The sequence below is a fragment of the Periophthalmus magnuspinnatus genome, chromosome 14 (genome assembly GCF_009829125.3).
Source record: "Periophthalmus magnuspinnatus isolate fPerMag1 chromosome 14, fPerMag1.2.pri, whole genome shotgun sequence".
Classification (NCBI taxonomy): Eukaryota; Metazoa; Chordata; class Actinopteri; order Gobiiformes; family Gobiidae; genus Periophthalmus; species Periophthalmus magnuspinnatus.
The window spans coordinates 20,441,419-20,463,901 of NC_047139.1; the positions used below are offsets into that span (position 1 = coordinate 20,441,419).

At 38.1% G+C, this 22,483-nt stretch overlaps 1 protein-coding gene and 1 non-coding gene across 33 annotated transcripts in view; one reads left to right on the forward strand and one right to left on the reverse strand.

Moving 5' to 3' along the window:
* The window catches only part of picalma (phosphatidylinositol binding clathrin assembly protein a), a 55,423-nt gene extending 33,927 nt beyond the window's left edge, over window positions 1-21,496 (reverse strand). For 28 of the 32 annotated variants that reach the window (XM_055226859.1, XM_055226845.1, XM_055226867.1 and 25 more), the window contains exons 1-6: window positions 21,392-21,496; window positions 20,975-21,204; window positions 2,550-2,692; window positions 2,368-2,443; window positions 1,847-1,949; window positions 671-764 (exon numbers count right to left, since the gene is read on the reverse strand). In XM_055226859.1, the coding sequence (XP_055082834.1) occupies window positions 671-764; window positions 1,847-1,949; window positions 2,368-2,443; window positions 2,550-2,692; window positions 20,975-21,104 (546 nt within the window). In that variant the 5' untranslated portion in view covers window positions 21,105-21,204; window positions 21,392-21,496. The remainder of the gene's footprint in view (window positions 1-670; window positions 765-1,846; window positions 1,950-2,367; window positions 2,444-2,549; window positions 2,693-20,974; window positions 21,205-21,391) is intronic. The other 4 variants (XM_055226863.1, XM_033977983.2, XM_033977981.2 and 1 more) reach the window with 1 other exon arrangement.
* A 686-nt stretch (window positions 21,497-22,182) lies between these two features.
* trnae-cuc (transfer RNA glutamic acid (anticodon CUC)) lies at window positions 22,183-22,254 on the forward strand. The gene has a single exon. It is a non-coding gene; the product is annotated as a tRNA-Glu (tRNA).
* Window positions 22,255-22,483: the final 229 nt, after the last annotated feature.

The window sequence follows — 22,483 nt, forward strand, 5'->3', positions numbered from 1 at the left end:
ATGGAGAGAAAGAAAGATAGATAGAAATAGACGGTAAGAGAGAAAGATGAAAAAGAGAAAGAGAGAAACTGATAGTGAGGGAAAGATAGGGATAGACAGAAAGACAGAGAGAGAGAGAGAGAGAGACAGACAAAGATATACAGAGAGAGATAGAGAAAGACATAGAGAGGGACAGAGATAAAGATACAGTGATGGAGAGATAGACAGCAAATCTAATCACAACTGCGATACTTTTCAGAAAAATTACAATTTTTCCCGGTATCGTGCGTTCATGAAAAAGGTTAAACTCCAGTCCAAATAAGTGAGTGAGAGAGGAATGAAGGAAAAAGAGAGCGAGAGGGAGAGATAGATGGTAATAGAGAAAGATGGATAGAGATAGAGCGATAGAAAGCTAAAGAGAGATTAAGGGAGAGAGAGATAGACAGAAGGAGAGACAGAGATAAAGAAAGACAGATAGAAATAGACGGTAAGAGAGAAAGACAGAGAAAAAGAGAAATAGAGAGAAACTGATAGTGAGAGACAGAGAGTAAGACAGAGAAAGATACAAAGATGGAGAGACAGACAGCAAATCTAAATCACAATTGCGATACTTTTCAGAAAAATTTAAATTTTCTCCCAGTATCGTGCGTTCATGAAAAAGGTTAAAGTCCAGTCCAAATAAGGCTCATACATTGAAGTCGAGTAGGACGTCCATCTGGTTTTGGATGATGGGAATGGTCTTCAGGAGCTTCTCTGTGTTCATAGTTCTCATTACACCATCCGACCTGAAACAGAAGGACATTTTTAACAGAGGCAGTTATTTCATAACACATTCGGGTTAACTTGTTTCACTTCACTATTTGTGAGAATTGTGGGGGAATAAGCAGTATTGAACAGAATTTCATAATAGGGTTGCAAGATTCATCTTAATCAAAATCTGAATATACAGTCTTAGCAAATCGCTATGACTGCAACTTTGACTAACCCTGTATTATAGATGTGTACATGTTCTGTAATGTGAATCATGTATAAGGTGACCGGATGTCCCCATTTACCCGGGACTGGCCCAGTATTAAGCTCTGTGTCCCCTGTCCCAGAAGATGAAATAAAAATACACCAACAGAAGTCCCTAAGATTATATATACAGACCAACCTCAAGTGCGCCGAGTCAAAAATCTGGTCACCCTATTCTTATATTAGTTTGTCAGTTCATATTTCACTCTTTTTATCAGCACCTTTGGTTGCGTTTAAAATGTGAACTTTGTACATAATCCTATTAGTAAAACATAAATTGCAAATCTAAACATAATCACAATCAGACATTTTTCCCCAAATAGGTTCCCTCCACAGCAGCACACTAGCAGGCTCAAAGCTAACAGTCACTTTTATTAAACTCAAAAAATATCAAACAAACTATTAAAATTTATATTAATTAAAATAAAGACTACCCAATTACTCTTACATGCAGAATACTTCAGTTTGTGGTGTTATTTTAATATTTATTATGCCTCAAAAGTATTAGCATTAAAACACAAACGTCCATTTCGCTGAAGTATTCATTTTATTTGTGTATTGTTTAACATGTTGTCATTGACGTCCAACCTTAGCTCCCAGTCCACTGCCTTATCTTTAAAAATTTTTTTTTTCCAAATTACCCTAAAATTAATAGAGATAAAATTCGACAGGAAGTAGTGACGCTACCAGTGAGGTTGCCGAGCGCTATTGTGGACGGAGTCAATTTAAAAGTGTACAAACCTGCCTTACCCAGGTTTTCTCACAGCACAGGTCACACGGCTGCATGTCCTACATCCGTTAACGGGGCTCTGAGATCCTATACTGTGGAGTATTGGTAGTCAAAGCTGCTTACCCTCTTTTCACTTTAGTGAAGTCAAAAGCAACTTGTCTGTAGGACACAGCCTTCTCATTCAGGTAACGGCTATACCTCCTGATGAATGTTGACATGTCGTAACCTGGATATACACGAGATGGTCAGGGGAATGTCATGGCAAACTTCAGTGCACAGTGGTGTGAAATAACCTTTGTTGAGTCTGTACTAGGCTTGTCAAAAATATCAAAAATCAGATACTAAGCAATACTAAAACTATTACCAAAACTACATACTCATTTGACCAGGTATCAATACTAAAAAAGACACATTTACAGGACAGAAATGAACCTTTCCTGAATAGCTTTAGAATGATCTTGAGACAACAACTGGGCAACTGAGGGGTTACACAGATATAAGGCCACATGGGAATATAAAAGAAAATCACATTATAATGTCCAAAGAAAGTGTATTTTATTATCATTGTTGTATCACAATCGGTATTAAGTATCAAGTCTATCCCTCATATTGAAATAGAGTTTGAACACTACACCAGTCTGTACCTTGTAAACCACTTTTGTCCAGAAAATTGCTTAGGTTGAAGAGAGTGTTTCTGGAAGCCAGATATTGAATAAATCTCTGCAACATAAAAGAGGAAATCCGAGTTGCACAAGAGCCTATACGACAAGTCCACACCCTCAAGTCTTGCACAATAATGCTGCTTGTGAAAATAAAGAGGGCTGACCTCATTGCCGTAGACCATCAGGTGGTGTGTGGTAGTGAGGGACTTGAAGACCACCACCCAGCTGGTGTTGGCGGTCCGCTCAAACAGTGTGTCGGCCAGCTGAGGGATGTTCACATTCATCTCATTTGTGCACTGGATCAGGTCTGTGGAGAGAGGGAGATACACAGGTGAGATGAAAGCTCAGTTATGACAGCTAGATATATCGCAATCAAATCAAAGTCAGAATTTGAATTGACGTAAATCAATCATCAATCAATCAAAACTCAAAGGCTGCATTTTTTGATGCGTCATAATTTTCTCCACATACAAAAAATAAATGGTAAAAAGTCACATTTATCTAGGGCTTTTCTACTTTTCTGGCACTTTACATTAAGGGCTGACTTCACACACACATTCATACACCGGTGTGGGCAGCATAGACTGTACAAAGACATGGACTAAGTCAGTGTGACGTCAAAAATAGTGTTCAGTTCCAGTCACATCGAGGCTAGCAGTTGTAGGGGCAAATTTGGAGCCAAGTTCTATATTTGGAATTCTAACCGTGAGTATCATCGTTACCAAAGAGCCAATCTGGAGCAAGGGTGTTGAAGGTAATGCCCCTTCCTGCCCGTACTGCTGGTTTAGCAGGGAGCAGGGGCTTAACACGGTCAATCAATCCTGTTGCCAATGCTAGCAGGAGCGACCTCAGGGCACCTGATTTGTCTGTTACTAATTGTACAATAGTGAAATAAAATGTTCATATTAATCTGCTCTATATGATCGTGGTATTCAAGACCAAAATGACAAGCCTGAATTGGAGCCAGAGTCAATGGAGCAAGAAGCATGCCCATGATTACTTCCCATTTGGAATGTGGTGCCTAGCAGTTTAGCTATGTCCATTTATACATACAGTCTATAGTACACAGACACTGGGGGTAAGGGGAGTACATTTTCTTGCCCAAGGACACAATGGCAGAATTTATCTGTGGGAGCTGGAATCGCACCACCAACCTGTGGGTCAGTGGATCTGACTGCTGAATCAATGATGTTTATGTCAAGAGCGGCATTCAAACCATCAACCTTTGGCTCAGAGGACAAGCACAAAGTCTGTCTTATTCTGCATAAAATCTGCTGACCCTTTAGTTTCGATCTGTACAAACAGGTTCTGAAATGGGATTCTTGCTAGGTCTGTCACAAAAGCATATTTTGAAGTTTGACATATTGGTGAAGTAAATGCAGATAAGATCATTTTGAAACTCATTCATGGCACTGACTCAAAAACCCAAGAGCAGATTTAAACCACAAAAACTATTCTAAATCTACAATATTGTTAAAAAAAAACAAAAAACCATGAGCTGCAATGAATAAACAGCAGAATGAAACACATTAGTACTTGGACTCATTACAGATGCAAACTATTACAATGCTTGTCAGAAAAACCCATCCACTTTCTTAACCTCGATCTGGGGCACAGATATTTTTCCAAAATCGTTCCACCCTAGCTCAGAAAATCCTTATACTGCAGACTTTATTCGTGCAACTTCCTCATTTTCTCTTATCTGTCCCTGTTCATAGCCACAACCGGTTACGAGCTCACCACTGCTGATGAAATGATGGTGGGCACAGCAAGCGACGCTGGCATGTTTACCTGCACTTTGGCTTTAAGGACAGGCAAACAGTTCTCCAAACTCGAGTGAGAGGAAATAGCTTTTTATCATGACCTCAAAAGAGCAGACTTTTGTCTTTAAATAAATAAACGATGAACAGCGATAATAAAAAGGTACCACAGAACAGATAGGGGCATTATTAAACAAACTTAGAATGTTCTTTGGCCAGGTTTTCAGGTAATGTTGAGTGCACTGTAGAATACATCACAAACAAATCAAAATGAATTATGTAACTTGTATGACTCATTATAGACAGAAACTAACTGCAGTGTTGCATTCAGTTATTTTTTGCAGTTCATATTTTTTCACAATATTGCACATTTAGAATACTTTTTGGGGGATATTTCTGCTTTATGGTTGGTTTCGATATTAGCGTTTTTCGTCTATATTTACTCCAGAAATATAACGCACTTCAGAATTTGTTGTCGTAACAGGTCTATGCATGAGATTCTAGCATTAGTTTGTCAGTTCATATTTCAGTCTTCTCTCAAATGCTAATGCTCCTGGAGTTGTTTACAATGTGCAAGTCTGTAGTTATTTAGATAATATAAAGTTCCCTGCAAATGGAAAATCTTGTTGTTCCTGTACTTCAGACTTCTACAAATGTGTTCTGAGATGCATGTAATTCTTGTATTAGCTTATCAGTTCATGGTAGATCTAATCAAAATATTTCAGAGCTATGGATGTCAAGGACAATCGGTTTTGCAATTACCACAAATATTTATGGCCATGGTAGGTTAATCATGGGAGTTTAACTTGTGGTATACCGCAGAAAAAAGAAAGTGCAATGTGAGTCCTGTGTGTGCGTGTCTGTGCGTGTCTGTGCGTGTCTGTGCGTGTCTGTGCGTGTCTGTGCGTGTCTATAGTGTAGGCATAGGACCAGATGGAAATTTGGTATCAAGATTATCATGGTCAAAATAATTGTGATTAACAATAATATCATGATAATTATTAAAGTTGCTGCCAATTTTAAAAAAAAAGTGGATATGCATAATTATAGTTTTAATGTTATGAATAAGTTCCACATTTAAAAAACAGTTATGGAATTGTACTTTGTTATAAGTGAAAACAACAATCTACCAGAGAGCATTGTGTATAAGTAGCCTCTGTGAGATAATGGGTGATTACTTTTGTTGGCAATTATTGTCAACCCTTTATATCACAATAAAATTATACGATTGTTTATTATCCTATCCCTGGTGTTGTGTTAAATGCATTTGCACCTCCTGTTAGGCCACAACTTCATTAAAACAGTTTAAGAGTTGTTCAAGTCCTCATCTGTCACTTGAGTCACTCTCTCGGAGGCCGTCAATGAGCAATACACACACACAAAAGCAGCATGCACATACACACAAACACACAGAGGATCAGACTTATGTGAGACGAGGGAGAGACAAATGGGACATTAGCGCTACTCTGAATAACTTTACCTCTGTGGTTCATTTTGCCGTCTTGTTGTTAGCAGAGAGAAAAAAGCTAATGCTCTAACTTCAGCCACAACTTGTTTACATTAAACGGGCCAGAGTCCAAAAATCACAAATGGGATTTAAATCAATGTCTGAAGCTTTATAAATCCTTACTTTGCCTCGTCTTAATGTTTAAACAGTGCAGTACAACAATAAGGAGTATAATATTTGAATGTAATTATAAACCCATGAATTGCTCAATAATGAGGCTAAGTCACATGTATTAAATCCCCAGTGATGTGACATTTAACTATCAGCCACGCCAAGCCTCTGGGGCTGGAGGAAACAGGTCAGTTTCTGTTTTTTGTTGTTTTTTTTTGTCAAGAATCGTGAATAATCATAAAATTGCACATCTTTTCCTCAAAATAATCATAAAAAATGTGTATATATCATGACATTATATAGGACTGCAAGATTAATATCAATCATATTTAATAAAAAATACTTTTTTTATCGCAATTTGAATGGCCGCAATTGGCTGTCTTTTTCTGGGCATGTTTAAAATGGAAACTTTGAACAGAATCCTCCTTTTTATAAATAAATCACATCTAACCTCAATGCTTGTCAGAAAAATCACAATTAGATGTTTTCTGCTTCAAAGCACGAGTATCATTAGTTGCCATGACCATCTGGACTTAAGTGAGTCTCATGGTTAGTTCCTCTTTCCATCAAGGCCACGGCTCTGATCGATGATGCTAGCACTAAGTCGAGCCCCCATATATCTACGCACGGGTACACACAAATGCTCACGCAGCACAACCTGACAATCTGACGAGATGCAGCCATGACAGAGAGCATTGCCACCGTCCTCGCTCTCGGCCATTTTGTGTAACACATCGCCACATTTGCATTTTATCAGTACAAGCAAATGATGGTAGGTGACATTTTGAGATGAGAGAAAGTTGATAATCAGGGGGAAAATGGCACAAAATGTTAACAGGTTAAATGGATGTAAACATGAAAGCCGAGAATCGCAAGGTCAACTTGTAACACGATACACGACATGCAAACCGATCTTATCACAATATGGCGATAGATGTGATAAGTGATGCTGCATATTCTATGATAAAGGAACACATTTTTACAACAGTATTTTGCTATGAGACCACTACACGCACGTTTGTTAAAAAGAAAAAACTTAATTTCATAATCAAACGAATATTGCTGAGTTTCAGATTACATCAAAACATTCTAAAGGCCAATAATATTTAATACCAATTCAGGGTAGGTCAAATTAATACTGTTAAAATGCAGATTTTTACTGTAATATGGCAAGTTCAGCATTCTGTATCAGTGAATGAGCCACCAAAACAGCCTTGATTTTTCACCTCAAGGAAATCATATGATACAGACTGAGAGCCTTATCCAACATTTATAACTATCACATGCCAAACAAGTCTGGCAGCTAAACTGAATAAATATTTCAGACAGATTGAATTATCTTTCAGAGAGACATCTCCAACACATGTTTTATAATAGATTATAATTCAAACTGTAATATTGGACAGTGGGTGATTATCCTTAAGATGGTTCAGATAGCAAACGTACATGTCTAATGTATTAGACATGTACGTTTAGACATATTAGATAAAGACCTGCTGCTAAGACGACAGTGGCTAGGTGGTTAGAGCATTCTACCACCAACCAGAAGATCAGAAGTTCAATTTTCACACATGGTACAGCATTTGGAGTGGTTGATTTGCTATGTGTGTGAAAAGAACCAACTCAATAGTGAAGTAAATAGAACAAAATTTTACAATCAGACACAATACAAAGCAATGTGGACCAAATATTATCTGTGACAAAACACACAAATACCAGAGGAACAGTGTCTTTTGTTGGAGCAGCCTTAAAGTAACATTGACTGGAGTAGGAGGCGTTGTGACCCTCTGAGGCCTGTTTACATGGGTGGTCTATGAATCCTCCACAGTGTTTTACACAAAAGCCTTTATGCTTTTTATATAGACAATAGGGCTCCCATGTGACAACAAAAGCCTTTTCAGACGGTCCTGACATGGCTGCAGAGGGTACAGAATCACCAGTCACTTTCTCCTCTGAGGCTGATCTGTGTAAGACAAGCTGCCCGTCGCTCTGCCTCTCTCCACTGAGACTCTGAGGCTATGAGACTTTAATAAGGTCTATCTGGAGGGACACGCGCCACTGAACTGAAATCAGACGCGCCTCAAACTGATAAAAGGGATCGTTTCAATTAAGGTCGCACAATTCCTGAAGAAAAAAAATCCATTGTAATTTTTCTGTATTGGATTTTTTAAGTTTAAAAAGTAGGATTCTGTTCAGAGTGCACATTGTAAACAACTCCAGGAGCATTAATATTTAAAGGGGGAGACTGAACCCTGAAGTCATAAACAAACACTAAAACAATCTCATGAATTTCAAAATATGTTTGTAGAGAACTAAAGTTAAACTACGGGTAAAACAAGATTTATCTATAGAGAGCCAAGCTAAAAAACTGCAAGCTTCACGATTTCTACCAATCTTAATACAGTAATTAGAATAGAGAGTCCTACGCCAAAAGTAGTTTGTAAAATTGGAATAAATTGTTATTTTGGCATACTTATTTAAGACTTCTCAGTAGAGATGGAGCAATACATCATTGGCCAATATTTTGACTTTTTAGAGTATCAGCTATCGGCCTTAAATCTCCAGTATAAGCTGATATTTTGTTTTGGTTGATCTGCTGCCTAAAAAAATATACAAAAATATATATATATTAACAATTTAATATAAAGAGATGGCTGCACAAATCATGACTACACAGCTCTCTTATAGGTTTGCAGTAAAAAAAAACCTGGGCTTAGAGGCAGTTTTTAGTAATTTTAAATAACATAATTTGAGGAAAATAATCAAAATAAGCCCAAAATAAATAAAAAATATATTTGGTATCAGCATCAGCTGACCTGGGAACGCCTTGGGGTCCCACCGTAGGAGCGGGAGGAAGTGTCTGGGGTAAGGTAAGTCTGGGAGTCCCTGCTTAAACTGCTGCCCCTGCAACCCTGCCCCAGATAAACAGAAGAAAATGGATTGATGGATGGTATCGCATCGGCCATGAAAAAAAATCCATATCAGTCCATCTTTACTTCTCAGTAAGACGGGGTAGATTCTTGTAAATAAATATGTTTTGACCTTTTGTGTCTTCTGTGGCTGGTGGTTGTTACTGTGTTTTAGCATCTCTGGAAACGTATATAAAATGCCTACAAAGCCGTTAATACCAGATTGGAGAAAGCACATATATATTTCTGCCAGCATTTGCGTGATGACAAGTCTCCAATTTACACAAACATGACACTGTGACAAAAGCATAGAACCCACTCAGTCTGTGGGCTGTAATGGTCTGCCAGCTTTCCATTTAAAAGGGCAATTTAGGTCTAACAGAGAAGTCCCCTAAAACAACAAACACTGTACTGCAAGCAACTGTCAATCATAGACCAGAGCAGTGCCTCTATGAACCTATTTATATGGGCAAAGTGCCACTCAAGTCACAAGGGCTCCCAGAACGACCTGCACCAAGGGACGAGACTTTTAAACATGGGCCAAAACCTAAAGCTACTATCGAAACTTGATACTCATTTGAGCAAGTATTGATACTAAAAAAGTCCCATTCACAGGACAGAAATGCACCTTTACTGAATAGCTTTAGAACGACCTTGAGCTGTGTCAGAACAAGTATAAGACACATAGGCTAGTATACACCCATGGACCACTATGGAACCTACCTGATGAACTAAACAGATACAAGGCCACATGGGAATATAAAAGAAAGTACTACCATTTTATTGTCTAAAGAAAGTGTGTTTTATTAACGTGGTATCGGAATGGGTATCAAGTTTTGAGTTTATTCCCAAGTATCAGAATAGATGTTGTATTGTAAATAATAGAGAAACAATCTACTATATCTACTATAACCATCCCAGAACACAAAAATCGTATAAACAGAAAGTTAATGCCCATCAATGAGTATATAAAGCTTAGAGATGGAACGGTATGCATTCAGAGTTGTGGAGTTGTGTATTTAATGCTTAACAAAACAAGGGAGCTCATATCTGAAGATATGTTTGCATTTGATATAGCTCCTTGTTTGTTCACTACTCCACTGTGCAGAGATCTGAGGCATAATAAGCAGCCTACAGTGAATGAGTCTATACAAGACGACATACATGGATTTAAATAGACTTTAGACTATGTATGGTTATTTATATGTGTGGCATGATATCCCTATGCAGCTGTGGTTCACAAAGTTGGAGTCTGAACCTTCCCGGGGTTATTGGTCCAATAACACAAACTATTCAAATGAGCAATATTAAACAAAGATTCTGTTTAAATGACCAAGAACAGTTTTATTTTGAGTTTTTATTTTTGAGGCGCTTGCATATTATTTTCGGGGTCCCGGCCTCAACATTTTCGATTCCTCTGCATCTGTTTTTAATGTTTTAAATGAACTTATGCACTTAGTTGTTTTGTTAGTTCTTTTTGTTTGTATTTTCTGTCTTTGAACAGCTCGCCCATGAAAAGGGGAGTCTGAGTGCTCTCATCGGGCTCTCCCTGTGTAAATAAAAATGAATTTAAAAAAATAAAAAGATCTATTTATGAACTCGAGGCTGTGAGGAGTGCTGCTTTTCCACAGAGGGAATTAATGAGCTGTGTCAATAAAGTCAGGAAGCCCAACCATTTTAATACCATGTTTTTATAGGGCCCATATTACGCTATTTTCTGATCGATGTTATAATGTTTCCTCATCACAAACAGACCTGGAGTTGTGTGCTCCACTGTGTTTTTAAACTCTATACACCTTCACTAGAATCATTTGGATGATTTCAACCATAGAATTGCCCATTTCTACTGAGCTAAAGGTAACTTAACTTGAAAGCTACCACTAAATGACATCAAAATATGGAGCTTTGGAGTTGTAAACAGAAGTGTTACTCAAACATTTATGAATGAAACAAAACACACAACTCCAGGCATGTTTTTGAGGAGGTAAAATATAATGACTCAAAGCTCACAAGAGTCAATTTTGGATAATTTAGGACCTTTAAAATTAAAGAGAACCTGGAAACTGTTGACAACTAGGCATTACAAGCTGATAACTCACACATCCGTTTGGAAAAATATCAGCTCATCTAAATTCAGTCTGCTTTAGCTCACAAAGTATGTTATTGTTTTAGCCAAAGTGCAGCTCCCAAGCACAGCAGCTCTGCAGATCTCATACTTCCCTTTTTACGAAAGGCTTTACTCATCACTTCCTTTCTCATGTTCTCCTTGGCCCGACAGTCAGCTTCATGTGTGAATGTAGCCGCGCACTCTGAGCTACTTTAATCTGGCTTCTGTCATGTTACTCCTTTTGGAAACCCTCCATAGAAGCACCACCAAAACTCTCTTATAACTAAAGCCTTGTCTGACTCTAGCAGCTGCTCAGTTTTCTTTGGCCATTACTTCAAGCTATGTTTCCTTCTACTGTGTCCGCTCTGCCAAAAGTCAGTTTTGTTCATTTGTACTCGGGATGGGACAGTATTAAAACGGCCTCTTGTGAGATTTAAACAATGTTATAATGATGTTACCTCATCCAAAACATGCCTGGAGTTGAGCTTGAGCTGATTTTGAGCTTTATAGATGTAGACAGACTAATAATAAAGGGTTACTCAAACAAGTGGGAATGAAACAAAACAACACCAGGTATGTTTTTGAGGTGGTAACAACATTCTAACATGGCCTAAAGCTGACAACAGTCCATTTTGTGTAATATAGGACCTTTAAAGTTACAGGTTACAACGCACTAAAAGCTGGAATGTTTTGACAGAGCCTGTGGGTTAAAGAATGCATTATTTGTACTGGTTACTTCCTGGTATGGAGAACACCCTTATGATCTGCAGTTTGATGTCGTCGCATTTGGAAAGCTTGAGGAAGGATTTAAGATAACATGATTATAAGATGCGGACACTGTCACATTCCTCTGGCTCTGGTTTTGGCTCTGAGGTCATACAGTCGTGTAATCAGAGCCATAATTACGGGAACAGCATCAAAAGCATCTAAGCCAATCTGACTTGGGATCGTCTCCGTGTGCTCTGGGAAGGGGGCGGGGATTATGTAATGACTTCCTGTTGGCTGTTTATCCTGGGCGGTTCGGAGGTCGCTTTAGGAACTACAGGGCCACTTCCTGCATCCGGAAATGTCTAACCCCTTACAAACCAGTCACTTCAGGCCCAGGAACAGAAGGGCCGGTAAAACTCTGCTGACACCACAACAATGAACTACGATACTTCCTGATATTTTAAAAAGCTCAAAGTAGGCTGCAGAGATCCACAATGATTTTAGATTTTTGGAATCACAAGACTACTTTAGACAAATTTCTACAGTGGCTTGGAGATTTGTTTATGCTTCAGATACCGATTTAAAAATAGCCAATGATTTTTTTTCCCCCGTGTAATTGAGCACATTTGTCTTGCCCCAGTACAGATGTCAAAATAGGTCAGCTGTGTACTGTCTGCATCTAGAAAACATTTTATTGTACGATAATCAGGATGTCTTTGGTTAGCATGCTAGCTGTTAGCTTTACCGTGATGGCACAACTTTGCTCTGGTCTCTGAATATAAATGAGGGATACCTAGTTCTGGTTTTCCAAGTTTGTAAAAGGTAAAAAAGGTAGCTGAGAACTTTGAAAACTACCACTACATGACATCACAAGGTGGAACAAAGCATTTTGAGCTTTGGAGATGTAGACAGACTAATAATAAAGGACTACTCAAACGTATCAATGAAACAAAACAACTCCAGGTATGTTTTTGAGGAGGTAACAACATTCTACCATGGCTTAAAACTCACAAGAATCCATTTTGTGAAATATAGGACCTTTTATCAATGCAGTTGTAGCAAAGACATAAGCAGAAGTAAAGGTTTGCTCAAGTTCTTGTTTTACATCAGAAGAGGACAGTCACCTCCAGGTTCACAGACTGGTCATTAGTCTGACGAAATACGGTACCACAGATTTGTAGTAGTATCCAAGTAGTATACTAGAACTGTATTTAGGTAAAGAAAATATTGGTCGACTAAAAGAGTGCACGCTATGGAGCTAAGATCAAGTCCTAGTAAACGGGATATTTCTAGATGAGATTGCAATTTAAAAAGGCACAATTCTAACCCAAGTCTAGAGCTAACTCACCTCATCAAGCTTATTCTCCTCTGTACTGTCGAACCAGACCTATCCAGCAAACCCTACTTTTCAGAGCTTTTAACAATGTTATAGTTGTTTCCTTCCCATTTACCATCTAAAAGTTGTTTTTGGAGTGATTTGTGCTTGTTTGGGTAATCTTTAATCACTCATTTTCAAGATACCATATTGCAGATCAACCCCAGTTTTCACCACCACCAGTATGTAATCATTTTGGTACAAATGAAAAAAAAATCTGCTGCTCGCTAGTGTGATGTGCAGCTATCCATTGATCGTGCTCTTTGTTGTGATGACATTTATGGCTCCCATTGTACACTGCAGTTTTCTAATGCAGACGTCAGTGGGCTTGTTTCTTTTATTAAGCTGTTTTAGATAAATATTGCAATTTAAAATATGCAGACTGTAATATAATGATCCATGGGTGTCTATACTACAGAGCAGACACAAGCACAATAGATCTTCTTTAAATTGTTTATAATGTGAACTAATTAAAATCTGGGTGGACTAAACCAGATTTCACTGATCAGACTAAAAAGGTAGCTCTACAACACAATAGTTCTTTCAGCTTGCATTAAAGTAGAGCTCGGACTGTGCAGAAGTGGGGTGTCAGCAGCTCTCTCCAGTCGCTGTCACTCGATGCCCAGCTCTGAGCTCAGGGAGAACAGGTGACACAGGCCAGAGACAGAAAGAGACTGATCGCAAATGAATTACAATCACAAGGGTTGTAGTCAATTAAAGAAATACCTTGTGTATGAATCAAATAAAAGAAATTCCCTGTGTATGAATTAAATAAAAGGGTGCACAGTGGAACTGGAATAAGATCTCAAAATGACTACGATCTTGCCAAAAAATGGCAGACACAGAGAAGCAGGAGTAAGCCGCTTCTTCAAAAGTGACAATCTAGATTAAAATGTTCAGTCACTTCCAAATCTCCGGCTAACACTCTCCATCTCTTCTCCCTTGTGCTGACGCCATAGAGTGTATATGTAAATGGACATAGCTATCCTGCTAGCTGCCACTTTCCAAATAAGGAAGTGAGCATGGGCGCCAACTCTGGCTTCAATTCACTTTCTATTGTCACTCCTCTCTCTGTAACTGCTGCTGTGAGACTCGTAATTTTGTTCTTAAAATGTTCGTATTAACCCGCTCTACATGATCCTGGTGTTTTTATTTCACTGTTGTGTCCATAAATCAATACATGTACATTAATAACAGACAAATCAGATGCCTTCTTTTTGCAAGGTCACTCAAGTTTGTTCCCTGTTAAACCAGCGATGCGGTTGGGTGGGAAAGACCATTACCTTCAACACCCGCACACCAGATTGGCTCTTTGGTTGCTATGATACTCGACTAAACTCGCCTCTATAACTGCTAGCCTCAGTGAGCTTCATTTTGGCTGGCCGAACACTATGGATGATGTTGCACTCACTTAGTCAACTTCTTTATACAGTCTATACCTGTGGCCCATAAAAATCCTGACAATAGTAAATGATTCGACAAAGAATAGTAGCAGTAGTAGCAATTATGATATCACAATGAAGGCAGTACTTTTCTCTGCATACAAAGTCCAAAGTCTTTTTATGCTTAAAATATGCTCGCTCACCCAATAGTTTAGCTCAATGCTGTTCATCTGTGTCAGCTGCGTTTCCTTCCATGAACCCTCCCAGCCTTGTAACTGCATTATTCAAGAACTTACGTAATCTATGTACCATTTACAGCTAAGGAGCCACTCTATATAATAATCTTTGTTAATTACACCTCTTATCCAGGCTTTTCTTTTATACACAGTGCTAGAAAGAAGTCATCCACATTAATAATTACAATAAAAAATGTGTGGTCGGCTTACTGTGCCAAAACCAGCAGAAAACCAGACAAAAAACCAACAACTCTAACACCAAACCTCAGAACAGGTGAGACATGAATAGAAACATTCAAATTCCCGAAATCCACCCAGTACAAATGGATCTGTGTGCCCATGGACGGGTGTGGCTGACACAGAGTGGAACATAAGGCCAGTTCTGAATAAGGGCACAGGTCGCAGAGTGTGGCTAATAGTCAGTGTGCGTGAGGTGGGTAAAGGTTCAGAGAGCAGATTTGTGGACGTGCTAGCTTCAAATACAGGAAGTGGCTCAACAAGTTTAGAGTGGAAATTATTTCACATCAGCTGAGGATGTGCATGGACCATATTTAGAACTAAAGAGTTTTTAAATTTGGGCAGTCCTTTAATTGTTGATTCTAGCCAATTCAGTGTTGTTTTAAAGGTGCTGTACCTGATTTTCAGTGGTGGAAGGTGACAAAACACAGGTAGTAAAGAACAGACACCAAAAAAATTCTACTTAAGTATATTTTATAGTGTATACTTTTCACTTTTTCTTCGCTACATTTGAGAGCAAGTATCTGTACTTTATACTCCACTACATTTTTTAACTGAACTGAAGAGTAAAAAGTACCATTCATATGATTTGAGGGTTATTTTTTACCATGTTCGTAGTAACATCCTGACTAAAGTTTTCGAGTTCAAGCTTCAGGTTTGAGCAAACAAATGTACAGAATTCATGAGAAAAAAAATAGAAATAGATTTGTGTTGCTACTGTTGACCATAATCACTTTAATCACATTAACAACACTTGTGTGAAATACTTTTACTTTTTACTCTTAAAGCACATTTTTAATCAGGTACTTTAATAATTTAAGTAGACTTTTTTCATGTGATACCATTACTTGTGTAACTTTATACCTCTTACTTTTTAAAATGGAGTACTTCATCCATCACTGCAAATTTTTACTCTTAAAAATGTTCAGAAGTGTTTGAAGTGGTCCACACATATTTCTCATCACTTACCTTATGAATCCAGAGCATCCCAATTATTCACTGCTAGTTTATAAAGCACATTTCACAACTTTCAGAGGCCAGAGTGGAGTTTTGCCATTTGGGTAAAGCCAACAACAACTAGCATGCCAACAGTGCTCTTCCTGATTATCTAACAATAAAACACTATATAACTGGATGAAGAAAGTACACAAAGAGTAATACATATTTTGGTCAAATACATAAATATACCAGGCAAAGGGTCTTTAAGTGTCATTGCAACTAGTGTAGTCCTTTTTAAACCAGATTCCTTAGAATGAAGTGACAGTTATTACAAAAAAAAAAAAAAAAATCATTGTAGTTTTATTTATCAGCAGGTCAGGGAAAAAAATGCAGAATACCTGACCTAACCTGATAATGTTCGTGAGGGTCAAACCACAGTGTCCAGTCCTGAGGCACTTTCAGAATGTTTGGAATTTGCTGATGAAAACAACCGCCAGGTCAACAACACAAAATCTTGGTAAATACTTGATACATCTCTGGATAGACAAAGGTTTTGACATAAAGTGAGTGACACAAAAGTGCCCTTGGGCCACTATGAAGAGGTGAGGTTTCTCAATTCTGCAGTCAAAATGCTCTGTTCCACTTTGTGATGTCATGAAGCGGTAGTTTACGTTAACAGCAAACCTTTAACGTTTGTTCAGCAGAGATTGGCAAGTCCTGGGCTGAAATTATCCAAATGATTCTAGTGAAGGTGTATGGAGTTTAAAAACACAGTGGAGCACTTCCTGTATTACCATATAGCATCATAAGGTTGAACAGAGTGTTTTCAGCTTCAGAGAAGAACTCAGCCTAAATATACAGGGTTTCTGTGTTAAACAAGTGTGAATGAAACAAAACACAACTCCAGGTTTGTTTGTGATGAGGAAACAACATTATAACAGATCAGAAAATAGTGTCATATGGGGTCTTTAACTGGTTTAAATCTACTGTTGCTACTATGTTTCTGTTCATACTAAACAAAATATGTCTTTTAAGCACATAACATTGCTAGCATACAGTAATTATCCAATTCAAGTCCATTGCTTTTAACTTCAGGTAGAGACTTTCCATCCCAGCAGTCTATTTGCATACCAAATGTTCAAATGGTAATAAACTCCACACAGGGGGAAGTTATAGAGCCGACTGTATAATGTGGTGAGTTAATCTATCCATAAAAGCACACACATACTTTACACGTCCATGAGAATTGAAGATAAACAGAGGAAATGAGTTTGTTACTCTAATGGAAAAACACTAAAAGCAGACAACAGTCAACATCCAGACTCGTCAAGAGGCGAGGTTTTGTTTTTTAATAATCTTGAACTGCATTACAACTACCTGCTTTCAACCACATTACTGAAAACTTAAGCCAGAGGTGGGAGACGTAACAAAAAATGAATAATATTGTAATAGTGGTTTTAAATATATGACAAATTAGAATTTGTTTATTGCCTATAATCATTTTAAAATAACCTTGAAAAGAGACGAACATCTAGTGTAATAAGTAGGTGATATTTGTGACCTTTTGTGTGTCATGTGCTAGACTGGAGCCTCGACTAGCATTTTTAGTAAGCCTGTCACTCAAAGCGCTTTACATCAAGGAATCACTCACCCATTCATATACCAGTGTACACAGACACTGAGGGCGCAGTTAAACATCTTGCCCAAGGACACAACAAAAGCATTCATCTGTGGGAGTTGGAATCGCACTGCTAACCCACAGGTTAGCACTCTACCAAAGCGGGATTCGAACCGCCAACCTTTGAATGAGTGGACAAACACTCTATAAACTGAGCCACTGTCACCCCAGATGAGAAAAATGTATTGTGGTTACAGTTTGTTTTTTTTTTGTAAAAGTGGGGTGATTTTGGGGAATTTTGTTGTAGTGCGGGATGTGGGTTGAATAAATAACTTCTATGTGTCTATATTTATGTGTTGCAGCTAAGGCCTTTTAATAATACTGCCTATTTAAAAATGGTTTACTGGGATTATCTTGCATTTTTGTTATTGTGTCAGTGACAAAGTATCTTCAATGTTACAGTTTATCGCAGTATTTCTCTGTGACAGGCAATTTCTCGTGACAGGCCTAGTAATAAGGAGGTGATATTTGTGACCTTTTGTGTGTTGTGTGCTAGACTGGAACCTCAACCAAGACTTTTATAGGCAGAATTTAGCACATTCCTGGTGCATTGTTTAATATTGTATGAATATCCCAAGGAGTCATTTCACACTTCCCTGATGGTCAGCCAAGTCTAGATTTTATAATGCTGAACTAAATTATTACAAAACAGCTTTAACCCACATTATTGAAAACTTGGACAAAGACTGGATATTTTGTAGTCGAAGAGGAAGCTAGAAGGAAGAATCAGTATTATCGCGAATGTGGGCTTGAAGATATGCACAATATCGTGTTTTTGTCTTTAAGTACAATTAATGGAACGGAAATATAAATGGAATATTCAAGGGCCTGAAAAACTGGATTCTTTAGGGGCACAAATACTCACACCTGCTCCTGTTTGTAAAGTTTTAAATGGACTTATATTGTTGGGTTTTTTTCGGTATTTGAAAAGGGTGTCCATGAAAAGGAGAGTCTGAGTGCTCTCATTAGGCTGTCCTTGTATTAATAAAGATAAATGAAACAAAAATAATATAAGAATAAAATAAAATGTAATTTAATTACATGGAAATAAAATTTTAATAAAATTATAATACAAATTTAAATTTAAATAAAATGAAAATGTCTGCATTTTTGTGGTTCATACTGAGGTCTATTCACATTTGGCGCAATACTAGAACCTCAACATCAAGATAGTTATAGGCCAATTCCTGATTCATTGTTAAAATTTATGAATATCTGACATAATGTGAAATTAAATAGAGATTATTTTTTGTCTATATTGCCTACTGCGGTTTATTAATGGTTTCACTCATTGTTTACTGTGTAACAAATGAACTTGCTACATTTTGCCCAGGAGTCACGCCACACTTCCTTAAAACAAACATGAACGTTAATTGTTGTGGTTGCCAGAGATGGAGGACTGTTGTGCCTTCTTCAATAGGCTGTGTCTAGGAGCCACAGAGAGTTGAAGCTATGCGACAGTTTATCTAGCATGCCAGCGTTAAAGAATGTCAAAGTAGGCCCCTCTCCAGCCCAGAAAAGAGTCACACAATATCTCACCTGCAATCCAGACAGGAGGAAGACGGAGCAGTCCAACACACAGGCTATATCTGGCCCTATGTGGGTAGTTCAAACATAAGATCGGAGTCCAGTCCTCTTTAAATACCTCGAACCTAAGTGAGACTGCTGCCAGTCCAAGTGTCTCAAGATTAACCCCAGACAGGCAGCACTGAGGAGCCGGAGATCACCTGTCTACACTCAGGAGAGTTACAGGGCTGGCTCTTCGCTGCAGACACACAGCACCAGATATTATTTAAGGGTAAAAATATGCACACATGAAGGGGTGGCTGATATATGTCAAAAAATTTAAATCTGTATATTGTTATCAAGAAAAGAAACAAAAAGCATTTTAACAAGGAATGTGCCAAAATGTGCCAGTAAACATCTTGGTTGAAGTTCAAGTATCGCACACAATATGTGGACAAATTGAACAATTAACCCAAAAATGACAAGAATGTTTGGAAGATTACACCAGATGCCTCAGCTGCTCCTTTTTTAATAGTTGTCATGTAGTCATGATGTAATCATGAAGTAAGGATAGTGTTCCTTCAGTGTGTTAAGATGTTAATTACGAGTCTTAAGACAGAAGAACGTATCACCTATCCTATTGATCATTTAAGATTTTTTTTGTTCAATTTTATTTTGCTAAACAATATAAATGTATGTCCAGAAGACTGGCTGTAGACCTCATAATGTTAAAAGACCTGGGCACATTATTGGAAATTATAAATGCCTGATATTGAAATGAATTGAACCCACAGCTCTCAGTGAGCGTGTCTATTCTGTAAAAAATGTCCTTTTATAAATATTGGGGCTGACCTGTGTCAGCTCAGTATAGCAGAATTTGGAATATAGACAAGAAATACCAGAATAAAAAAGTGTGACAAACTACTAGAAGTTTAAAATGGGCAACACATATGTGAATAACAATCATGCCAAGGTCTAGATAAGGAATTCCAAAGTCTATGAATGGTAGATCGATGGCCAAAATAAGCCTGTCCTGAAACAAGGGGACATGTTGTCAGACCAGTGAAAAGAAACAGTGTTCTGATAATGATCGGAGTCAAAGTCCACAGCACACATGCACTTCCTGAAATACAATTATACAAAGCAAGGAGCAGGGTCAGTTTACATTATTACACCAATAAAAAACATGTGGTTTAAATACGATATATTGCCCTCTTTCAATGCCAACTATAACAGAAATAATACATTTATCCTCTTCCTCGTTCTACACTACTGTCAGCACAGCCATTAACCAACCAGCGACTTAAGTTAATAGAGAATATGTTTGCTTTGGATAGGAATACTGACTGTGTTCAGTGAATTATTCATTAGACCTACATCGCCGCGACAATCATTTTAATATTAAGGATCCACTTCCTTATTGTAAGCACAGAGTTTTCCATAGACTTTGTTGAGAGAGACAATGGTGGCACAAATGTTTTTTCTATTTGAATAATTTAATTTTATACACTTTGTGGAGTGGATGTCTATGTAATCCCTCAATCGCCCAGATCTGATCTATAGCAAAAGCCAAAGTTAAATCTCTAAATTTGTGGAGTAAAACAATATGTAATATGTTGACCAGTGTAGTCACTTTAAAATATCTAAAGTATTACATTCAAAATAATTTGCCTCTTTAAACAAGCCTATTTTAATCTTAACGTTAATCTTGTATTCTCTGTATTACTGTGATATTTGTTCTTATTGTAGCTGGTGAAGCACAGAAACACTGTCAAACGCACTATATAAATACACTTTCCTTACTCAGTATGGGTAGGTCTAATTTTAAGCCAATTTAAAGTCTAAGTTCCATTAGACTATGGGGTACAATTTAAGAACATGTATACATGGGAAATATTGAAATAATTGTTGGTCAAATGCTTTCTTAAACTGTATAGTAGCTGTAACTTTAGTGCTAAGAGTATGTCTGGGTTAAAACCGGTGCATTGTTTCCACTGCACAGCTGCTCGTGTTAAATGTACCAAAGGCCTCAGTCAGATCCGCGGCTGTAGCATAACGTTACAAAACCATGCGTAGCTTCAAATTCCACAGATTAAACATAGAAAACCGGGGAAGACTTTTAATGTATACTTACAATCCAAATGTTTCTTCTTTGGCCCCATTATTTCGTGTGTGGTCGCCTTACACACAGTTTTGGAAATAGCCGAACCGGTGACACTATGTTGAGCTGCGGTTATCCGGTCCGTAATGCTCTGCCCGGACATTTTTACGCCTCAAATTAACAGATGTTAGTAGAAATAATAGATCCAATGGAGTTGTCTTGTTGTCGGTGTCAATCCAAATGCTGGGTGCCACCTGAGAACACTGAGAGAAGAGGAAGATAGAGGATATAATGAGACGAAGGCAGCAGGCGCTACGTTTCGCTGCTAAGCTAGCTCTAGCCGCGTAGCTAACACGCTTAAACAGACACAAACATGCCACAGTAAGGTGTAAAACCCATCAGCAAACACCAGTGAGAAATGCAGTGACTTTAAGGTTAAAAGATACTAACCCAGATATTTAAATCGCACCCACACACGTCTACGGTCTATTCTCTTCTTCCCGTACAAGTCTTTCTCACACTCTCACAGCCACACACCCGGGCAACACAAGCGACTTCCTTATACGCCACTTCAAACATAAATCCCGGTGTAATTTTATATTTCTAATTCACTGTAGCCCTGCTAGTCAGTTTGTGTTTTGAGCGTAGAATTAAAATATATGCATTTTATAGGATCCGTAACCGAAGTGCATTGTTTCATAAGAAATTATCAAATCGATTTAAACTCCATTTGATTATTTTATTTTGAAAGTATAACTATCTCATTTCCGGTACAGTCGTAGTTAGAAATGTGACTTGACGCTGTTGTGATTTTTTTTTTTTTTTTTTTTTTGCCTTTTCCCACGCTGAACTCAGTCCAGTTATTTACAGCGCCTCCCTCCGCTGGCTTTAAATCATCTTTTAAATGGACTGATGGTTTTCAAGGAAAATGGCGGGTGCGTTTCCTCCACATCCCTCGTATTTAAAAGTTGGATTCACATACACAGAGGAGTGTTGTCGTGAGGTCTGAGTAATAAAAAAACGGCTTTATAAGGTCATGCAGCTGGCCTGGAAGTTGACGTAGTTCTCTAATTATCGCCTCTAGAACATTTCCAACTTTTTGAGTGCTTCTAGCCTAAACCTATTCTGCAATATTTGTGGGAAAGCATTGCTGTTAAACCTTTATATGGTAAATAAAAATTGGTCCCAGAACAGTATGAGTGAACTAGCCAACGGTCAAATGTTTCGTTTTTTTCTGTAAGTCCCTGGTGGTCTAGTGGTTAGGATTCGGCGCTCTCACCGCCGCGGCCCGGGTTCGATTCCCGGTCAGGGAACATAACTTTTCTAATGTTGAAATCGTCATTGCAACAGGTAGTGGGGCATTTCGAAGGATCGATACGTTGCCTTACTGTGGATAACTCTGGGGAAAGTAATGCCATTTTAATTTTAGGACAAGCTGATGGCACCTCTCAGAAAAGTTGCTGGAGTTATATGGCACTACTTTCCATTTGCTAGAACCTTGATGACATCTAGTGGCCACTTGCCGCCATTACATAAGTGCCT